General features: G+C 35.3%; 1 protein-coding gene across 1 annotated transcript in view; it reads right to left on the minus strand.

Annotated features, from left to right (window-relative positions):
* The window catches only part of SHB (SH2 domain containing adaptor protein B), a 349,572-nt gene that overhangs the window by 82,188 nt on the left and 244,440 nt on the right, over positions 1–22,944 (minus strand). The window contains 2 exon segments of the mRNA XM_074281807.1: positions 992–1,111; positions 21,082–21,253. Of these exon segments, the coding sequence (XP_074137908.1) occupies positions 992–1,111; positions 21,082–21,253 (292 nt within the window).

Raw genomic sequence — 22,944 nt, forward strand, 5'->3', positions numbered from 1 at the left:
ATAACTGCTGGGAAAACTGGAAAGCAACTTGGCAGAAATTAGGATTAAACCAACATTTCATATCCTCCAATAAATTAAAAGTGAGTATTCAACTTAAATATAAATAATCACAACATTAAAAAATAAAAGAGAGAATGAAAACAGGTACCTTTTGCCCCTATAGATAGGGGAAGAATTCTTAATTAAAAAGGGATAAAAGAGATTCTAAAAATAGAGCAGACAACTTCAATTATGTAAAACATTCAACATACTTTTAAAGTCAGGGAAAAATGGAGAGAAAGACTAAATATTACCCCTAGTCTCTACTTTAACTAACTGTCAGTTCATCCATAAAATTAGGGAGTTGGATTAGAAAATCACTAAGGTCTTTTCCAGCTATAAGATTCTGATTTTCTTTAAAATACAATAACTAATCAAATTCAAAATAATGCCAAGGCCATACTACAAAATATAGAGGATTTGTGTATGTGTTTGATGAGGCAATTGGGGTTAAGTGACTTGCCCAGGGTCACACAGCTAGGAAGTGTTAAGTGTCTGAGACAAGATTTGAACTCAGGTCCTCCTGACTTCAGAGTTGCTCAATCCACTGCGCCACCTAGCTGCCCCTAGAGGATTTTTAAACTTATATTCTGAAGAGTTTTTTCCCAAAAATATCAAAAGCTCTACTGGGAATAAAATTAAAACACAGTAATCTAAATGTAACGCTGTAACCCACCAAAAGATAAAAAGAAAAGTAATCATTTAATAAAAGACTGGAAGAAAGGGCAAGTACATTTTCTTCTTTTGGAAAAACAAAGGTGAGCAATAAAAATTTCTTCATGATCCAAGAACACAAGAGCAAATCTAAGACTTGCTAGTGGGAATAGTACATTCTTGATGAAGGCAATGCTAAAATTCCTTGGAGTGTCTTAAAAAAGTCTTCTCCCTACACCTTTCATGACTTGGCTAGGAAACTGAATGCCAGAAAGATTATTGATTAAGTTATACTCACTTCAGTGACAGAGAATAGTCGTGCTTGCTTGTTTGGCTATTTCTTACAAGGTAGCTACACTCTTTACACAACCGGAGGAGATTTTCTGCATCTGTTCTGCTGATTGCTCCATGATACCATCTGAACAAAAGACAAAAAGGTATATTTAATTAAGCAGATAACAGAAACACATTTGGAAAAATAAACAATTTATTTTCAAAATTGGATAATCTCACAAAGATGGACATGAAGATATTCTCTTTTGTTATGGGGTGACAGCTGTGATGCCATTACTAGGGGCTCATTACACAGAGCATTAATCAGTTGGAATGGGATTATAGCAAACTGTTAATGTGTTGTTGCCAAACAAATTTGATATTAATTGGATATCTGGGAATAGGACTATCACTCATTTTTGTGGGATCAATAACACAAAAAGTGCTATAGATAATGGAGGAGGGAAAATGTCAGTTGGAGCAGAGATAGGGAAATATGTTTCCATTGGAACAGAGGAGTATGATAAAAGCAGGTTGGATTTGGAGTCAGAGGGTATGGATTTGAATCCCAGATGATTACTACTAGTGGAAAACAAAGCACTCCACATAGCTATCTCTAGATCTTGGTTTCCTCCTCCATAAAAGCAGGGGTTTGAACTAGAGGACCTACAGTCTCTTTCATCTCTAAATCCTAGAACAACCACAAAAAAATTTTCAAAGGGAAATGACATCCATTTTTTCTTTTAAAGAGAAAATATAAAATGTATGAGTCATTTACTTTTAGAATGCCTGTTTTCCTCTAATATTTTATTTTTTAATGATAGATAATTATTCATTTTCTTTGGCCCAATCTCTCCCTTTGAAAAACAAATATATTCACAATTAAGAATAAGGAACAAAAAATGGATTTTAAATAATAAACACCTGGGGTAGCTAGATGGTGCAGTGGATAGTCTGTAGGACGTAAATTCAATTCTGGCCTGGGACACTTAACATTTATTAGTTGTATGACTCTGGGCTTAACCCCAACTGCCTCACCAAAAAAAAAATCCTAAAAAAATAAAAATAATTACCTAAGTATTAACACCTAGTTAAGGACAAAGGACAAGAAGATAGAGCAGGAAAGGGATAGACATAACTAAAACAAAGATGCAAAGGGAGAATAGGAACCATGGACAAATAGATTTTGCAGCTCTTAATTTTCCTTCATATTTTTCCCCAGGTCAAGCACAATAACTGAGATCACCATTCTGAATGACTCAACTTTTCTTACATTAATTCTTTTGAGAATTATTTATTTATATCCTTTGAGCATCAATTTACTGGGAATGGTTCTTTTTTTTTCCTCTATGAGTGAACACAATTTTCAATTTTATATAATAAAGATTGTCCATTTCATTTCTTATGAATTTTCTATCACTTGTGTATTCAGAACTGTCCCCCATTCAAAGTTGTAAGAAATATCTTATTCCTTACTTCTGTAAGACCTTTTAATCTAATTCATTTATCTATTTAAAGCTTCCTATTGCACATGGCATTTCTAATAGATGGCTTTCCTGTTTTTCCAGATGTTTTGTTGAATAGTTAGTATAAGCTTATTCTAATAGTTGGGATCCTCCTTAGATCTGTAGAACAGTAGGCTATTATATTCATTTGCTTCTGAATCTTGTATACCTGATTTATCTCAATGATCAACTTTTCTATGAAGTTTCTCAACAAGTACCAAATAGTTTTGACTATTACTGTTTTGTAGCATGCTTTGAGATGTGAAATTACTAACCCTTCATTCCCATTTTTTCTCCATTATTTCCCTTCAGATTTATGGTCATTTGTTTCTTGACTTTGTCATTTTTTCTAGTTCTATAAAGTAATGCTTTGGTAGTTTGATGAATATAGTACTGATTCTGTAAATTAGGTGGAATCATTTTTATTATATTGGCATGGTCCAACTATGATTGATGAATATCTATCCAATTATGTAAATAAGTCTTTATTTTTGTAGAATGTTTTTTACTTATATTCATAGAATTATGTGTGTGTCTTGATATTTTAAGTGTGCAGTAGTTATTTTGAGTGGAATTTCTCTTTCTGCTCTCATCCTCCCTCCATGTGAACATAAATTGTCTTTGAAAGGGGAAAAAAAGAGTGAAATAATGGCTAGAACACTGGCCTGGAACCAAAAGAACTGAGTCCAAATATATAGTATAAATATATACTAACTAACTAGCTGTCTGATTTTGTGCAATGTCTATTTGACCTCTCTATTCCTCAGTTTCTTCATCTGTACAATGAAATGGTTGATTCTGATCATTTCTAAGGTCTAAATCTATGATCCTAAGTTAAGTAGTCTAAAAAAAAAAGTCCTAGAATCTCAGAGTTGAAGGGACCTCAGAAGGCCAAACCATACAAGAATTCCCTGAACTTTGGATCCCTTTTTATAATATACGAGAAAAGAGGTCACTTGGATTTTACCCAAAGACTTTCAAAAAAGGGTATTCATTCAATGAAGAAACATTTATTACTTTTATGCTAGTAACTTTGCTAGTCAATAGGGACAATAAGAAAAGGAAAAAATCCAAACAATCCCTGTGTTCTAGAAGCTTACATTCCACTAGAGAAGAAACAGCATGCACACAAGAATAAATCCATACCAAATATTTATAGGAAAGAGTAAAAGAGAAACACCGAGAAGTGGCTGAAGATCAAAAGAGATGCACTGTCCAAGGTACCAGAGGAATTGTGTTGAAAGCTCAGGCTAGAGTAGAATTAAGAATTGGAGACAGAATACTTCTCAGGTGGTCATTAGAAATAAGAGAATAAGAATACAGAATTTCCAGAGTCAAACATGAAGACTTTGGATAAATAAAAAGCTAGATCAGCAATGACTAGTCAACTATATGGAGAAATAGAGAAAATATACCCCAAGTTTCAACAAAGCTGTATAAAATTGGACTCTCTTTGCCTATCATTACCTATTTGTACATTTAAATGTCATCATAACATATTCATGATTATTTCTATTGTTTATCCTTCATTTTCTTTTCTTTGTATTTAATGAAATAGAAAATATTTATTAAAAAGCTAACATTTTTATATAATAGCTTTTATTTTTCAAAATATATGCAAAGATAGTTTTCAACATTCATCTTTGCAAAACCTTATCTTCCAAATTTATTCCCATATAGGTTAAACATGTGTAATTCTTCTAAACTTATTTCCATATTTATCATGCTGCACAAGAAAAATCAGATCAGAAAGGGAAAAAATGGGAAAGAAAACAGAAAGCAAGCATACAACAACAAAAAAGGTGAAAATACTATGTTGTGATCCACCATGTTGTTCTCACAGTCCTCTCTCTGGATGAAGATGGCTCTCTCCATCAAAATTCTATTGAAATTGGCCTGAATCATCTCACTGTTGAAAAGAGCCATGTCCCTCACAGTTGATCATCACATAATCTTGCTGTTCCCATGTACAATGTTCTCTTGATTCTGCTCATTTCACTTAGCATCATCAGTTCATGTAAGTCTATCCAGGACTCTCTGAAAATCATTCTGCTGATCATTTCTTATAGAACAATAATATTCCATAACATTCACATACCATAACTTATTCAGCCATTTTCCAACTAATGGGGAAATTCAGTTTCCAGTTCTCTTGCTATTACAAAAAGGGATATTACAAATATTTTTGCACATGTGAGTACTTTTTTTTAATGATCTCTTTGGGATATGAACCCAGTAGAGATACTGATGGACCTAAAGATATGCATGGTTTCAAATTACTCTCTAGATTGGTTGGATCAGTTCACAATCAACCATGAATTAGTGACCCAGCTTTCCTACATTTCCAGCATTCAGCATTATCTTTTCCTGTCATCTTAGACAGTTTGAGAGGGATGAAGTGGTACTTCAGAGTTGTCTTAATTTGCATTTCTCTGACCAACAGTGATTTAGAGCATTTTTTCATATAACTAGAAATGGCTTTATTTGTCTGAAAATTGTTTGTTCATATCTTTGACCATTATCCTTTGTTTTCAAAAAGGACCTAGAATTGCTCTAGAATTGTGAAAAGTGCAATAGAGAATTGTGAGAAACTAGAATTGGTCTAGAATTGTGATAAATGTAACTAGAATTGTGACAACCTACCTCACTGATATTTAATTGTTAACTAGAATTGTGATGTTTTACCTTGTTGACTTCCCACCTCAGTGTTGACATCCTACCTCATTGGCATCCAATCTCTTTGGTTTATTATCTCCTTGAGTATGACTTTAATGAATGGGCTGAACACTTGGCCACTGTTGAGCCTAGTTCTCATTGTCATACTTCTGTTTACTGATCTGCTGCTTTGTACCTCCTTGGGCATAACACTCTGTCATCTCATGGATCACGTGAACTATAGTTGGTGCTAAAAGTTTAGCTTGATGAGATGTGCGATTCCCGCAAAACAAGAGAAGGGAATTGTAAGGGCCCTTTAAATGGGCGGGCACAGCGCAACAGGAGATTTGAGTGGCCCAGAAGTAATCTCTGTGGATATAGGACTGCCCTGTGAGTGGGATTCTGGCCATATTGAGATAGCTTCGTAATGGGTGACGGCTCTCTCGCTGGTTGGCTGTGTATGTGACCTCACAGGCCCTTTATAAGCCCACTGCAGACAGCAGTCGCTCTCTTTAACCTGGCTCCCTAGCCTGAGGTAGCCAAGCCAAGCTGATGGATAGCCGAGAGGTAAGGAGTTTGGTAGAGAACACGTGGGTCTTTAGACCAGGTGTTCACTAAGGAACTAACAAGTCAGGGCATTATGTGAGTAGGTACAATAAAGGCTTTTAAGATTACACATGGCTGTTCTTGAGTGCGCTACCGGTTATTAAACTATAGATTCAAGAAATTATGGCCAGAGACCTTTGAAGGCCTCAGAGGAGGCGAGCCAGGTAGAGTTGACACTGCAAAGGTCAGTGGTCAAAGGTACTCTGTTGGGCCTAAGGCAGACTAGTAATTGTAACTGCCAGGAGGGCATGTTACAAATGGCATCAGGAAGATGATGTCATGATTTGCAAATATTTTGGATATAAGCAATGTAGGTCTGTGCAAAGTCATCAGTCTTACTCTCTTCTCTGGAGCCATCTGGGTCCAGTGGCAAGACACAGGTCAGGATGACTGAAGATGGCCCCAGATTTAGTGGCTTTTTAATCTCGGCCTCTTTAAGGTAACATTTTTCCAGGTCTTAGTTTATCTGAGGCAATGCCCATTTACTGATTTAAGGCTAGGTAAGAAAAGAGACAAAGAATGGCTTCTTTACCCTAGGCAAAAAAAAAAATCAATATGGGAGAATAAGACCCTTAGAATTTCAGGCCCAAACAGAAAATATTGCAATTTACACACACACTGAACCATCAGAACCCAAACAATGAAATGGCTCTCCACTAAACACTATGCTTCATATAACAATTTTACCCTTGAAAAACAAAGTTTTTCTTTATTTTATTTTACCTCTTCCACTTATGTCTTTCCATAGTTTATAGGAATAAACTCCAAATGAAGAACTGATTTGATAGTCTTTGCAAAACCTGAAAGTTATTCATTGTTAAGGACCATGCCTAAATGAAGGGGCAGGTCAATTCTCCAAGAGCCTCCACTGCTGTGAATCATAACACTTAAAGGAGTTGCAAAGCAGCCTTTGCAGTTGTTGCTTGTGATTGGGAATGAAATAAATTGGAGGCAAGAGGGAAGAGAAGAGAGGTCACAGAACAGCAAATGCCTCTCAGTCTCCTTGTATTGTTATCATCCTCTCACATGAAGAGATCCATTTGACAGGGCTGAGTTAGACCTGCAGCAGCCACTGGCAAGTGGCTCCTGTATCATAACAATTAATAATTTAGGCAATTCCAAAATTCCAGGAAATTTTCTTTTACTGGCATATCATCCTCCAAGTGATACCAATTGAGGGTGTCAAGTTTTAGTAATCCTTATTGGTTTCTGTGGAAGAATCACTATATTTAAAAAATCATTTTCTTCTGACAAATTTAAAGCCCTTTACATGTCATATCATGTTAAGTTACAGCCCTGTCAACTAATGAAGACTCAAGAGACTGGTACAGATAATTTAAAAGAAAAAAGGCATGACATAATGAAGAAACTGTTATACGACTATATTTAAAAAACATTTGTTTCTGTCTATATGATGTGTTTTAAAAGTTCAGGAAAATGCATATTTCTTTAAGAATCTACATTTGTAAATACTATAGAAACTAATGAACTGCTCTTAAGCCAGTCTGTTAGTCTGACGTTCTTATAGCGTTCTTTTGTATATGGGAGAACCCACATCATTTTTACAAAATTTTAGCCCTAGCTCTGCTTCTAGCTAGCTGAGTGACCTTGGACAGAATGTTAAGCATTTATATTGAATTATAAGGTTTGCAAGAGTAGCTAGATGGCACAGTAGAAGTACTAGGCCTGAAATCAGTTGTTTGATTCATCTTCCTAAATTCAAATCTGGATTCAGATGATTACTAGTTATGAGACTCAGGACAAGTCTCTTATTCACTTACTTTTTCTGACTTCCTCATCAGTAAAATGAGCTAGAAAAGCACTCCATCAGTATCTTTGTCAAGAAAACTCCAAATAGGGTCATGAAAAGTTGGATATGCCTGAAAATGGCTGAACAATAAAATAAAAGTTGTAAAGTGCTTTATAACTATCACCTCATTTTATCCTCACAACAACACTGTAAGGAACTATCATTATCCTTATGACAAATAAAAGCTAAGTGACTAGCCCAAATTTCACACAATAAGCAGCTAAGGCAGGATTTGAATTTAAGTCTAATACTGACTCCATGAACAGTGTCTTGTCTAACTGTGCTACTTGGCTGGATGATTTATAAAGTCATAGGCACGTAGATCCACAGTTGGAAAGGACTTCAGAAGCCATTTAATCTAATCCTTTCTTTTTATAGATGAGGAAACGGATTTGTCTACAAATCAGCTCTTTTTATGGTAGTAAAGACTTGGAAATTGAGGAGATACCCATCAATTGGGTAATGGCTAAACAGGCTGTGGCATATGATGGCAACAGAATACAATTCTGCTTTAAGCAACGATGAGCAGGATGCTTACAAAAAAACCTGGAAAGATTTACATGAACTGATGTAGAGTGAACTTAGTAGAACCAGGAATCCATAGTCTTTACACTTTTCAGACAATTATGTGGTTGTAAAGATGTAGTTTGCAATAGAACATAATATTCTTGTTCATAAAGATTTTGTGATGGTGGGACAGGCACTTGGATTGGTAATGATAGATACGTTTTGGGGATCATAATAATGTCTCATTTGTTTTCAAGTACTTTGCATCATCCCTTCTTTTAAAAAAATTATTTATTTATGTGTTTTAACACACACTACTATATGAATCATGTTGGGAGAGAAAAATCAGCAAAAGGGAAAAGCCATGCAAGAGATTAAAAAAAAAAGAAATGAACATAGCACATGTTGATTTATATTAAATTTCCCTAATTCTTTTTCTGTATGCAGATGACATTTTCTGTCCAAAATCTATTGGGGCTGCTTCAGATAACTGAACCATTGAGAAGAACTAAGTCTTTCATAGTTGATCATCTCACATTCTTGCTCTTATTGTGTACAATGTATTCCTGGTTCTGCTCACCATCATGTTCATGTAAATCTTTCTAGGCCTTTTTAAAATCAGCTAGGTCATCATTTTTTATAGAACAACAATATTCCATTAGCTTCATATACTACAACTTGTTCAGCCATTCTTCAATTGATGGGCATCCACTCATTTTCTAATTCTTTTTTACCGCAAAAAAACCTGCTATAGACATTTTTTCAAATGTGGGTCCTTTTCTATCTTTAAGATTTCCTTGGGATACAGACCCAGTAATGGTCATCAAACCTTCTTTAAGGGATGTTGAGAATCCATCCTTCCACACTTTCACATGTGGGTTATATATAGAATGGAACTCTTGTTATGTATATACTTGGTTTAGTCCAGTTGTCTTCCCAACTTTATTTCCATTAGAACTATTTATATTTCCTCATGGAGCACAATAGAGAACTTAATATTAAGGATTCACATCTGGCAGTTTCATTGCCAATGAAAAAGGAAGATGCTTGTTACAGAATATTTATAGTTATTTTCCATTTTCTGTCTGTTTGCTGTTTCCCAGTTTCATCCTTAAATTTGCTTCAGAAGATCTGGCTTATTTGGATATCTTGCCAACTTTTCTATAAACTTGTTTCTCTTCATTGCTCTTCAGTTTTACGAGGTGATGTAAGATTTTACAAACAAGTTGATATTCTAGAATGGTGCTGCCCTTGGCTGCCATATCTTCTTGGCAAGTAACTGAAGTATTTGTTGGCATAAGAGTCTGATTTTTCAAAATCTTGCTCCAAATCAGTATTGCTAATATTCAAATATGGGTAATTACTAATGACAGTGGAAATCAAAGATCTGAGCTGGAGGGATCTCAGAGGTTATCTAGTCTAAGCCTGTTATTTTTGCATTTGAGAATCCAAGGCTAAAGGAGATAAAGCAAATGGTTTAAAGCTACAAAGTTAGTAGGCATCAAAGGCAGGACTTGAAACCAAGACCCCTAAAAACTTCTGAGAGTCCTTTGGATAGCAAGAAGATCAAATCAGTCAATATTTAAAGACATTAATTTAGTGTACATGTTTAACATATATTGGATTACTTGTTGTCTAGAGGAGGTGATGGGGGGAAGGAGGGAGAAAAAATTTTGAACACAAGGTTTTGCAAGGGTGAATGTTGAAAACTATCTTTACATATATTTTGAAAATAAAAAAAAACTATTATTTTGAAAAAAATAATTCAGATTACTCATTGGAAAGACAAACACCAAAGATTATTTTAGCCACATAATGTGAATATAAGACTCAATGGAAAAGATCCTGCTGTTGGAAAAGACTGAAGACAAAGGAACAGGGTATGAATTGGATAGATGGTGTTATGAAAGCAATTAAGATGAGTTTGGTCATATTTTGGAAGACAGTGTAGGACAGAAGGAGCTTGTGAACCATGGTCCACTGGGTCATGATGAGTCAGATATCACTGAATTTACAAATAATGTCCTGACTCCACAGGCAGTGTTTTTTGTATTGAAGCTTCATATTTTAAAAATGATTGTTTCAGTAACTATATTCCCAATTATAGGCAGAGCCTACAAAAAACAAACTAACATCTAGGGAGCACACTTTATATATTAAATTCTATTAAATATATGCTATAGCAGAAAGCCCATTAGGGTTCCAGAGAAATTAGATTCACTTATATCCTTATATCCTATGTAACTTGAGCCTTTTGGCTTCAGAAAAAAGGCTATTTGGCTATATTGTGGGCATTAATTCCTCTCTAGTTATCTATACCTGGGAAATAATCTATTCTTTGAACTTATATTATCCTAATATATAAAACCACTCCTAGTTGAAAGCAGTCTAGGAGGAATTAACCAGCTTCTGGGAAGCATACTTTATAGATGAAATACTATTAAATATGTGACATAGTGGAGAAAAAACTCACTGGAATCAATGATTTATAGATTAAATTCTACTAAATATGTGGTATTTAGCAGAAAGTTCACTAGGATTGAAATTAAGAGAACTGGATTCAAATTCTGGTTCAGTCACTTTTATAACCTCTGTGACTTGAGTCTCTTGGCTTTCATTTTCTCCCTTTTAAAGGGAAGGGGTTAGAGAAGATGATCTTTGAGGTTTTTCCTACCCCCAAACCCCATGAGCCTAAGTGATGGCAAATGCCAAAGGATATAGATCCCAGTTAGTAGCAATCAGTAATTGGTTAGACAAGGAGGAGGACTTTACAGGTCTGGACTGTGCAAACTGAAGATGAATAGCCAGCCTCCATCAGTTGTTAAGGAAAGCTCATTTGGTTATTCTATTGTCAGAAGAAATAAACAGTGGAGAATACCTTGAGGACAACAATAATGAGGAGTTTGAATGAGACATTCTCGAGGTCTACACTGACATAATTCACCAGTTTTAAAATATAACTCATAGGAACCACTATTTATTACACATTTTCAAAACCCTTTCTTCCTTCTCTCTGCTTACTGATCTCCTAGCATTCTACTAGGATGAAGTTCCATTCATTTAATGGATATATTAAGAATTAGGGATGAGATACAGAAAAAGCCACTTCCTCTATTTGAAGTCTTCTCCAACTACATTCCACTGAAGAGATAATAGATGCTCACAATAAAATATGAAAAATAAGGTTATAAGGATATCCCTAAAAGGCCTCACAATTGATGGCATTTGAGCTAAGTTTGGAAGGCAACTAGGTATTCCAAGAGGCAAGATAGGGAATTGATGCCTTCCTAGAGATGGGGCTATGAAACTCAGGAAAAGGCAGCCTGAAGAAGGGGTAGGGAGACAGAAGATGCAGTGTAACGTGTGGAAAGCAGTAAAGAGGGCAGTTTATTCGGACTAAAAAATGCAAGAAGGGAATAAGGTGTAATGACTCTGAAAAGGCCAAGAAAGAGTTTATGTACCAAACATATTGTCTGAGCCTAGAAGTCATGGGGAGACACTTACACTTGGCAATGACAGACCAAACCTGAGATTTAGGAATCTCACATCATATATTTGTGGTGCTTATCTCACAAGATTGTTGGGAATCTTAAGTGAGATAATAGATACAAAACCCTTTGCAAATTTGAAAATATTATAGAAATGTTAACTATCTGCACACGCAGCATATGAAAAGGGAGAGAGAGACAAACAGAGATAGAGGGGGTGGGTAGGTAGGTATGCGTGTGTGTCTATGTGATTTTATCTTTCTTTTCTATATCCTGGGCACATGGGAAATATTCAGGAAGGATCTATTGATTAATTACTGGTTTTTTTGGTCTGTATCTGATTCATATTGCAGTATTACTTCAACAACATTTTAATTGAATACAGAGACAAAGATTTGGGCTCATTTTATTTTATTTTATTTTTTTCATTGACAAAAGAGGGATTATCTTTGGGGAGGAAATTCAAGTCACAGTTTTCTGCTCTCACCTGTTTATAATTTTCTAAAGATGCTTTTATTTCTACACACAAGCCAAATTGGATTTATTTTAAAAGTTTAAAAAAAGCACAACAGAAAAACCTGTGCATCTGATTGTTTTTAGAGAAAGAGAAGAAGAAAATGATGGTGAAAAGATACCTGTGTACAAGTCATCTCAAAATTCATCTTAAAGTCATCATTCTATAAGAAAAAGAGCCATACCTTCTCTGAAATTAGGTGGCTGATAAGCTTGTTCTTCATGTTATTGTTCAATCATTTCTCAGTCACTTCTGACTTTTTTGTGACCCTTTTGGGATTTTCTTATAAAAAATATTAGAGCAGTTTGTCACTTCTTTCTCCAGCTCATTTTACAGATGAGGAAACTAAGGCAAAAGGGGTTAAGTGATTTCCCATGAATCAACAAAATTCAGTAAATGTCTGAGTCTATATTTGAACTTAGGTTTTACCTGACTTCAATAGCTATTGATAACTTAGTAAAGTTAGATTTTAAAAAATAGTCATTTTCATATCAGTAAAATATGTTATTGGAATGTTAAGATTTCAAGTGTTGATATACCAACCTAACAAATCAAACAATAAACAAGCATTTATTAAGTGCTTTTCATATGCAAGACACTGTGGTAAGTGATGGGGATTGGAAGAAAGTTTAAAAAAATTAGGTTCATCCAAATCAGTTCCAATTGATCAGTAATGAGCAGAACCAGTTACACCCAGCGAAAGAACACTGGGAAATGAGTGTGGACTACAACATAGCATTTACACTCTTTCTATTATTATTTGTTTGCATTTTTGTTTTTCTTCCCAGTTTATTTTTACCTTCTTTCTAATTCAAAATTTTCTTGTGCAACAAGTTATAAATATGTATACATGTATTGTATTTAACATATTTAACATGTTTGGGACTACCTGCCATCTAGGGGAGGGAGTGTAGCAAAGGAAGGAAAAGTTGGAACAGAAGTTTTTGCAAGGGTCAATGTTGAAAACTTAACCATGCATATGTTTTGTCAATAAAAAGCTATAATTAAAAAATAAAAATAAAATAAAAAATTAGGTTCAGAGAGCTTAGTTAAATAGTGATTCACACATTTGCAGTTATATGTATATATATATATTGACATGATTAGGGTAATTAGGTAGAGCAGTGAGTGGGTAAAGGGCTTGCAAATCATTCTAATATCTTTGCCAAGAAAAAAAGAAACCCAAATGGGGCCATGAAGAGTTGAACATGACGAAAACAAGTGACATGTTCATCAGAACATTATACGATCACAGAAGATTAGAGTTGGAAGTTACCTTAGAGATTATCTAGTCCAACTCTTGAATTTACAAATGAAAAAATTTAAATGTCTTGTCCAAGGTGAAACACAGATTTCCTTGGTGCCATTCTAAGGTGGTAGTGGGTGGTTTTTTTAAAAATTAAATGAGTTGATTTTTTTTAATTTTTACATCAGAGATTCTAAAAAATACACCTCTTGTCCCCATACACAATAAGTTCTCTTGTATAACAAAGAAAAACAGTTAAGCATTTGATTAATACTTATTTATTAAATACCCACATGTGCCAAACACTGTGCAAAATCAATCCAGTGTTTGTGCTTGGTTACAAACTTATCATTCTGTACTATCTATGATCCTCTACCTCTCTTACTATTGACCTTTCTACTAGCCCAGGCTGCAGCAGTTTCTGGACGTTATAGGAATTATCTAGATTCAGCTTTACTGGTGAGGGAAAGGGTAAGCCTATTTAGGACTGAAGTAGACTATAAAGATTAGAATTCAGTATTTTGGCTAACTCCTTTTTTTCTCCTGGAAATAAAGGGTCTAGTTAGTGTCTCAGCCCATTACAATTCAATTCCATTTAATTAAAAAAATTAATGAAGCGCCTATTGCATGTAAGTGACTATGCAAGGCAGCAGCACATAGGATTATTAACTAGTTACTGTAATACATTTATGCTATTCCATTTGAATAAAATAATGCAAAGAACCAGCGTCTAGATAAATATAAATATATTTTAAAAAATTCTTTTCTGAGCAGTATAGAAAGAAATCCAGAAATAATACCAACAAATAGGTTAGTCATCATCTCTGGAGGCCAAATGGATCACGGTGCAATAACTTAGAAGTTAAGAGGTCATAGGGTTTAGCCTTGACTCTATATGAGCAGCACTTTACCTTCTGGGCTCAGTAACTTCATCTGTAAACTGAGGAAGTTGATGATAAAATGAACGCTAGTTCTTTTCAATTCTGCTAGTCTGAATCTATGAATGAAAGCATTTTAAAATGCCCTTTTAAGGGCAAAAAACATATAACCATATTGTCATAAAAGGAGATAGTAAATATTGCAATACACTTTTTCTTCACTAACACTGACATTTCTATCTTAAAAATGGCGTTTTAATTTGGCTTCACTGACATTATCTGCAGAAGGTTGGGATTCTGTAATCTGGAATCCCTAAAATCTAAGAATTGCTAATGGAAACATGCTCCATATCAGAAATTTTTTCCCTGAAAATGGGTAAGATGTCTAAGAACCAACATTAACTGTTTTATATGGAGATTATTTTCACTAGTCTTAAGAAGTAATGATCAAAGGTTAGAAGTAATACACCCAAACAATTAATACCCTAATTAGATGCTTTATTTACATGCAGAGAATAACTTGGGTGCTGGGCAAAATAGAGCCTGACAGATTGGATGTTTACATAGGAATAGATTAATTTAAAACAAAGATACTATTTAAAAAGTAAAGTGAAGTGTGATATCTTTGGATCTTGTTTTGTTTGTTGATTAGAAAGTGAACAGTTTCTGTGCGTGGTGCACAAAAACTAGAAAAACCTGCTACCCAGTCTGTGTGGTTGTGATAAATGATTAACACAACACCTGCTGAGCAATCATTTCTGCTGTCTTAATGCATAGCTAAAGCTAAACTGTTAAATTGGCATGAGGAAGCATATTTCTGTTACTATATATTCTAAAAACAAAATTTAAGGGGCAAAGGTGCATTATAAGGTCTGGGAAAACCTGCAATCTGTTCTTCTTATATGAATTTAGAGGGGCATGTCCCATTTGACGCTACCATGTTCTAATGATAAAAATGTCAAATAACTTAGGCAAATGAGCTGGCCAATGACTTCATTCACAAAATAGTGATTTGTGCCGATCACTCCTTCAATGAAAAAGTAGTTATTGAATGTCTATTATGTGTATAGCTCAATGCTAAGTACCATGAGAGATTCTTTGATGGATTCATGATTTATCAACAGTGCAGTAAGTATATCTGATGCAATCTTAAGACTGAAATAACAGAATATTTTGTTTCTACCTTCTTTTCTAGCTTTTTCTTCTGATAATGGAAGGAGAATTTCCATTAAAAAGAAAAGAGCATGAAGAAGAATGGCACATATTATATATGTAACCCCATATTCACTGCTTTCCTCTAAAATCACTCTCCAGGAAGTAATTTATACTTCAAATTGCATATAACCCTGACACACAGTAATTGAGACTGATTCTTAATCATGTTAACACCAAAATGCCATTCAGAAAAGATGCCTTGGAATGATGAAGAGTGGAATAGATCCAAGAATAACATTAACTTACATTTAAATTCTTTTAAAATTTTTCTGCTACTTACTCTTTTCCAGCTGACTCCTGTCACTTTGGCAAACCAAATCCTTGGACTTCTTTCTCTCTTCTATTTCTGCTGCAGCCTTCCAAACCCCATCATCCTCAGGCTATCTGAATCTTTATCATTTTTCAAGGTACAGCTCAAGTCCCACCTTCCCTGGGAAGTCCTCATCTGGACCCTTTCATGTGTAGCATTCTCTGAATACTGTGAACTTTTTGCCTTCACTCATATGCCTGCTGATGTTTAATGGTTTATGTAGTTGGAAAGTTATCATTTTACCATGTCTGTGACTTTTCTTTCTTATTAGATTACGAGCTCCACAGGACCCAAATCTAATTCATCTTTGAATGCCCTCAAACACCCGACAGAAGACCTTATACATGATAAGTAATCAATAAATATTAATTGAACCAGAGTATGATTTTATGGACAAGATGCTTCATAGCTAATATCTTCCCCTCCTCCATTCTGCTTCCTTTTGAGTCTTCCTTTCCTTAAACAGAAAAACTCTCTGAGGTCAGGGCTGTCTTTCTTTTTCTTATTTGTATCTCTAGAGCTTAGTAGGTGCTTTATAAATATTTACTGTACTGAGGTTTTGTGTTCCCTATCACTAGAGAAATTTAAGTGAAAGCTACTTTCCAGAAATGTTATAAAAATATTTTACATTGTGAAGAGTTGGACTAGATGATTACTCACCCAGTTCCATAATTCTATGATACTACAGTATCGTTGGGAGTGAGAATAACTCAGAAACCACACGGTTTTTTTTTTTTTTTATTTTTATATATATCAATATGCTGTTTTAGACACAGCCACTGTGGGAAATTTATTTTTGCTTGATTTGTTGCAAGGGTTTGACTTTTCATTCAACCTTCCTTTCTTTCATTTTTCTTCCTTTCTCCATCCTTATTTCTTTTTCTATTTGGGAGGGGGAATTAAAACTAGAGTTAGGGTAGTCAAAAAAAGAAAAGAAAAGAAAAGGAAAAGAAAGAAAAGAGCGCCACTGAAGCATTTTAAGCAATTAAGAATAGAAGAAAGGTCAGAAGGAAACCGAGACAAGCAGGATATACTTGAAAGTTTATGTTAAATTTATTATATGCTAAAAAGGGAGTTGTATGTAACAAACATATGAGATTTCATGTTCAATTCTCTTTTCCTATTCTACTTTGCATATGGAAATACTAATTTTATTGGGTGTTTACATCCAGAATAAAAGTAAAATAAAAAAAAAATGCCAAAAAAAATCAATTTGTTGAGAGAACCTAACCCTCTAATTCTCTTTTCTTTTGTAGTTCCCTGCAAATAACCATCACAACAAAAGGAATGCCATTCTTGCTGCATCAGCCATTTGTGTCTTCCGGCAACTTGGCTAGGACGTGAATAGCAAAGAACAAATTTGGTAATGCTCTTAGAAGAATTCAATTAATGTGAGTCTTTTGGGACCACAATCTTTATTACTTTACTATAAACTCTAATTCTGTTCTAGTGAATTTCTGTAGGGAATATTGCTGTGGCTATGTACAAGAAAAGATGCTATCTTCCAGATCTCAGCATGGGACCTAATGTATATTAGAAAGGCATCTCACAAACTAGAAAGACACCTTCTTTTATTTAACCAATAAGGATTTATTGGCCACTTATTATATGTGGTGTGTTGGGAAGAAACCAAAGGCATAGAAGCCACTGTCTCTGTTAACAAGAAGCTTAAAATTATTTGGGGGAGATAAGACATAGACTCGGGGAAAAAACCCCCCACAACAAATTAACTTGCTACAAAAGATAGTATTGGATGAATACATTATTGAGGATGAAAAAAAAAGCATTTTAGGAGTTCTCTAATGGGAGAGCTTACTGGAATAAACATTCTAGAGAAGTCTTCTCAAAAGAGGTAATTAATAAGTCCTAGTACAAAGGCTATAAAAGAGAAAGGAGGTGGATTCTTCTATACTTTAAGTATTTAGTATTTCATTGACACTAGCTCTTTCTCTGTTGATGAGACTTCTCTATGACTTAGTAAATGGCATTTATATGTTTCTGTGACTGAAAAAAATTATCTTTTACCTAAGCTTTTGGTAACTGAACCCTTCAAACTTGGCTAAGCTGGGTTCAAGAACTATCATGCATTATCTAGTCCGTCTAGTTTGTTAGGACTTGGCAAAGTTTGCCCATGAGTACAGCTTTTCAAAACATGAATCCTTTTCATTTCACAATGAATTGTTGGAATGGGAAAACAGTGGAGGGATTAGTTAGTGTGTCATTCCTTCCAGGGTTCGGCCACCATTTGTACTTGTACTCCAGTGTTGGATCTCCAAATGCTTGCTTCTCATGTTCCAGAACTGACCTATAGTTTCCAGGTCCCCATTAGTGTATTTCCCCCAATAATCAGGCAGCTGACATATAGCTAGAAAACATTCCCCCACATAAATCTGGGATCTCTCACTTAATACACGTAGCATTTGGGAGAAAAGCATACAACAGTTAGGTACATATTTAGGAAATGTATACTTTCTTTTTTTTTTTCTTTTTTTGGCTGAGGCACTTGGGGCTAAGTGACTTACTTAACACAGCCAGGGTCTCACAGCTAGGAAGTGTTAAGTGCCTGAGGCTAGATTCAGTTCTCTAGATATTTCCATAATTATCTTGCTGCACAAGAAAAATCAGATCAAAATGGAAAAAAATGAGAAAGAAAACAAAAGTAAGCAAACCCACTATAAAAAGTCAAACTACTGTGTTATGATTCACACTCAGTCCCCACAACAGACCTCTCTCTCTGGGTGTAGATGGCTCTCTCTGTTGAAAAACCTTTGGAATTGGTCTGTATCATCTCATTTCTGAAAAGAGCTACATCCATCAGAATTGATCATTGTATAATCTTCTTGTTGCCATGTATAATGATCTCCTTGTCCTGCTCATTTCACTCTTATAGAACAATAATATTCCACAACATTCATATACCATGACTTACTCAGCCATTCCCCAAGTGATGGGCATCCATTCAGTTTTGTAAAGTCATAAATTTTTAAGGATAATCAGGAAGTGTCCCTCTTCTCCTGACAATGGGGACGTAGTAGTTCTTCTAATTCAACTCAGGGAGACTCCTCACTTCCTAAAGGGTTAGCATCTTGTTAGCATAATGCAATCTCCTCACCTTTTGATTACATACTGAAGAATGGACACTTTCATTCTGTGATTAGATCCTGGGCTTTCTGTTTTATTTTATGCATTTAAAAACATTATTCTGAGAGGTAGGGTTCACAACTAGGCGGTGCAGTAAGGCTGCTTCATCTTCCTAAGTTCAAGTCTGACCTCAGACATTTCCTAGCTGTGTGACTCGGGACAAGCTATTTAATCCTGTTTGCCTCAGTTTCCTCATCTATAAAATGAGCTGAAGGAAATGGGAAACCATTTTGCCAAGAAAACCCCAAATAGGGTCAGAGGTAACTGAAAAACAACTTTATCACCAAGCCCAAGGAATCTATGAGACAAAAACATTAGGAACTCTTCTAATGGGTGAATTTGGCATTTAGTGCTGATTTCAGACAAAGGACTAGCTCGGGGAATGAGGATGATGGTGTAGATAGAGCCCAAGAAGAGAGAATGTCACAGGGCTAAGTAAGGGACTCTGGTAGAGGTCTGGAGCCCCTTGCTAGCGGGTAAATCATGACATGATGTCTATATGTAAGGAAGCGCCACATGTGTTCCTCTATCCCTTGGGCACATACAGGTAGCCACAGACTGAAAAGAGTGACGATCATAGGCACTGGGCTGCTGTGGGTCCTGGGACCTACTGAGGGGAATGTCCACAATGGAAGTGGAAGCCCTTCTTGGTGAGAATCCTAGGGCCAGGAGAAGCAGGGAAGGGTGTGAGGCTTGTGTGACCAGGATGGGAGCTGGTGTTCCCACAGTGATTATCAACCAATGAAAGCTCTGGTAGTATGCTATTCTTTCTTTCTGTGATCATATGGAAAACTTGCTAAGAGCAAAACAAAAAAGTACTGATTTTCATTTGCCTGGAACTTTCTTAAGTATGAAGGTTTACTTTGCTTTAAGAAAATTCTATTCACGAAAATCCAGATTTGTAGAATTAATACCTGGAGGAAGGACTCGGGCAAATGAAATATACTGGTGAATTTAACTGGTAGTTTTTGAATAATTAATTATATATGTGAATGAGAATGAGTAAATGGGGTTGTTGGGGGTATTAGTTGGGGGTAGTTATAGGGATTAAGAGGTAGTGCTGGGCCAACAGTCAGAAAGATGAGAGTGCAAATCCGGTCTCACACAATTGCTAGCTATGTGACTCAATTTGCCTCAGTTTTCTCATCTGTAAAATTGGGATGATAACAATAGCAGTTGCATCCCTGAGTCGCTGTGAGGATCTATTTGTAATGAGTTTCAGCATAATGTCAGGCATGGAGTAAGCACTCCATGAGGATCTCTCAGGATGACTCAGTCAAAATGTTAGCTATTATTATTGTTGCTGATATTATTATTATTAATCTTGCTGTTATTATTCTAACTTGCATTAGAGGAAGATTCTTTTGGGGAGGACAGACATGTAGTTTCATTGTTGAAAGGAAAACTCCCAATCAGGAAATTTACTCTACAATGACGATCAGCACCTGGTCTGAAATAGGAACCTAGGCCCTATCCTCATGTCTTACTGTAGTAGGCCAGAAATTGGTTCAAATCCTAACTCCTCAACTAGCTGTGTGATTCTGGATAAGTCAATGATTCCCTTTATTTTCAGTTTCTTTATCTGTAGAATGTACTCAATATCCACTAAAGTCCTAAATCTTTTATGACCCTATAAACTTTTTTGACTGGCACTAAATGAAATCTGCACTGTTTTTTTTTTAAAGGACAGGCAGTAATGAGAATAGTTTGAAGGTTCATCATTTCTTCTTATTCCTCACTTATGATAGAGGATTAAAAATGTACTATATTTAAAAGATTTTCTAAGATATAAAAAATTTGTTTTGGTGAGCCAGACTACTTACATAGGGGACTCCCAACGAGTTTGCTCTTCCAACAAAGAACAGCATCTGCTCTATAATTTATAGGTAGTCTTAGAGAGGTGCATACCCATATGACATAACTCAGGTCTTCCTGACTCGGATGTAACTTCTTTGAATCTAATATATCCAGACGCTTCTCTTAAAAGTAGTTAAATAAAAAGACATGGAGTCACAAAGAACTGGGACTGAGCACTAACAAGAACAAAAATAACAATGAGCTCAGTTGGTTGTAGTCTTTAAACAAAGGCTGGATGGGTCGCCAGTCTGGTGTGCTAGTGTACGAACTGATGGCTATCAAAATTCTAAGTCACCCTGCAAATCCCAAGTGTTACTGTAGGACTTCGCAATTAACAAGGTTACCAAAACTCCAGGATAAAGCTAATTCCTCTTTGGACTTACATTTGCTTTTCCAATGGGACGGTAGGATCGACTCTTTCTCCCAATATCCCGCAGAACTCTGGGCTTCCATGTTTGATGGGTTTGAAGCCTCCACCTGGGGCTCGGAGTTGTCGACGTCTGTCTCTGGAAGGTGAGGGGGAAGACTGCCTTTTCTCATTACCATTAAACTGAGCTGTAAGAGATTAAGATGAATGAGTTATCAGAGAATGTAAGAATCAGGAAAACATGTTTTTAAAAAGTGTAAATATCTGAAGATGGGTCCAATTTGTTACAAGGCCTCCTTCACAAGATAAGGATGTTATTTACTCTTTCCAATCTAGTATTTAATGCTTTAAGCAAAGGAAAATTTTCTCAGTAAGGTGCCTCACTAAAGTAATTTTTCCTACAGTGAAAACTGCAAGGCTAAAAATATATTTGGCTTTTTAGACTTGATAATCCAGATGCTCTGAAATCACATATGAGACAACTGTTGGTGTTGCTTGTTTAAAATATTTAAAGTGAGTGTAACAGGAATGAGGATCTCTCAGGATGACTCAGTTACTATTTCTTCCACACTTTGTTATGACTGGTGAGTATTCAGATTGGGTGGGTACATTTTGTTCTTCTATATTCAATTATAAACAAGTGAAATAAATACACTTTTTTTGCAGATTGGCATGGATGGGGCTTACACTTGAGATTAGATAAGAATAGCCTCAGAGTACTTATTTGCTTTCTGATATATAAAAAAGATATTAATAATCCATGTACTGGTAATCACAAGTATGATATGAGACATATATTGAGATCTTATGCATGATTCAGGATACAAGAATAATATAGTATTAAAGCTACACTAATGAGCCACACATGCCATAGCAGAATTGTTATGAATTTAGGAAAGAATGATATGGGGTGCTTCAGTCTGAGACATGTCTGAAAACGACTAAACAAATATGGATATTTATTTTTCTTAACTATATCTTATTTTTTCCAATTACATGTAAAGGTAAGTTTCAACAATCAGTTTTGTAAGATTTTGAGTTACAATTTTTTTCTTCCTTCCTCCCTTACCTCCCCTTCTCTAAGAGAGCAAGTAATCTGATATAGGTTAGTATACATGTACAATCATTTTAAACATATTTCCATATTAGTCGTGTTGTGAAAGAAAAATCAGAACAAGAGGGAAAAATTGCTAGAAAGAAAATTTTTTTAAAAAGTGAAAATAGTATTCTTTGATTCTCATTCAGTCTCCATATTCTTTCTCTAGATTAGGGTAGCATTTTCTATCCCAAATCTATTGGAATTGTCCTGGATTACTGCATTGCTGAGAAGAGCTAAGTCTATCAGGTGATCATCATACAACTTTGCTGTTACTATGTACAATATTCTCTTAGTTCTGTTTACTTCACTCAGCATCCATTTGTATACATCTTTCCAGGTTTTTCTGAAATGTGCCTACTTATAATTTCTTACACAGCAATAATATTCCATCTCATATAAATAGACACACATATGAACACTCTCTCTCTTCTCTCTCTCTCTCTCTCTCTCTCTCTCTCTCTCTCTCTCTCTCTCTCTCTCTCTCTCTCTCTCTCTCTCTAGCTTATCCAGCCATTCCCCAATTGATGAGTTAGACACCTCATCTCTCTTTTTATTCTTAGAGATCTGTGTCCTTTATTTTGAAAGTAGTCCTGAATCAAAAGTAAAGAATACCATGGGGAATTGTTAATATATTCCCCCTGGAAAGAAGCATCCTAAGAAAGTACATCAGGGCTTGTAAGTTCTTTAAATGAGACATGGTGAGCTCACAAATTTCTAAATTCATGTGATAGGTACATTTTAGGATTGAAGATGACTAACTAAGGTGGCGAGAAACTGAAA

The sequence above is a fragment of the Sminthopsis crassicaudata genome, chromosome 1 (genome assembly GCF_048593235.1).
Source record: "Sminthopsis crassicaudata isolate SCR6 chromosome 1, ASM4859323v1, whole genome shotgun sequence".
NCBI classification, from domain to species: Eukaryota; Metazoa; Chordata; class Mammalia; order Dasyuromorphia; family Dasyuridae; genus Sminthopsis; species Sminthopsis crassicaudata.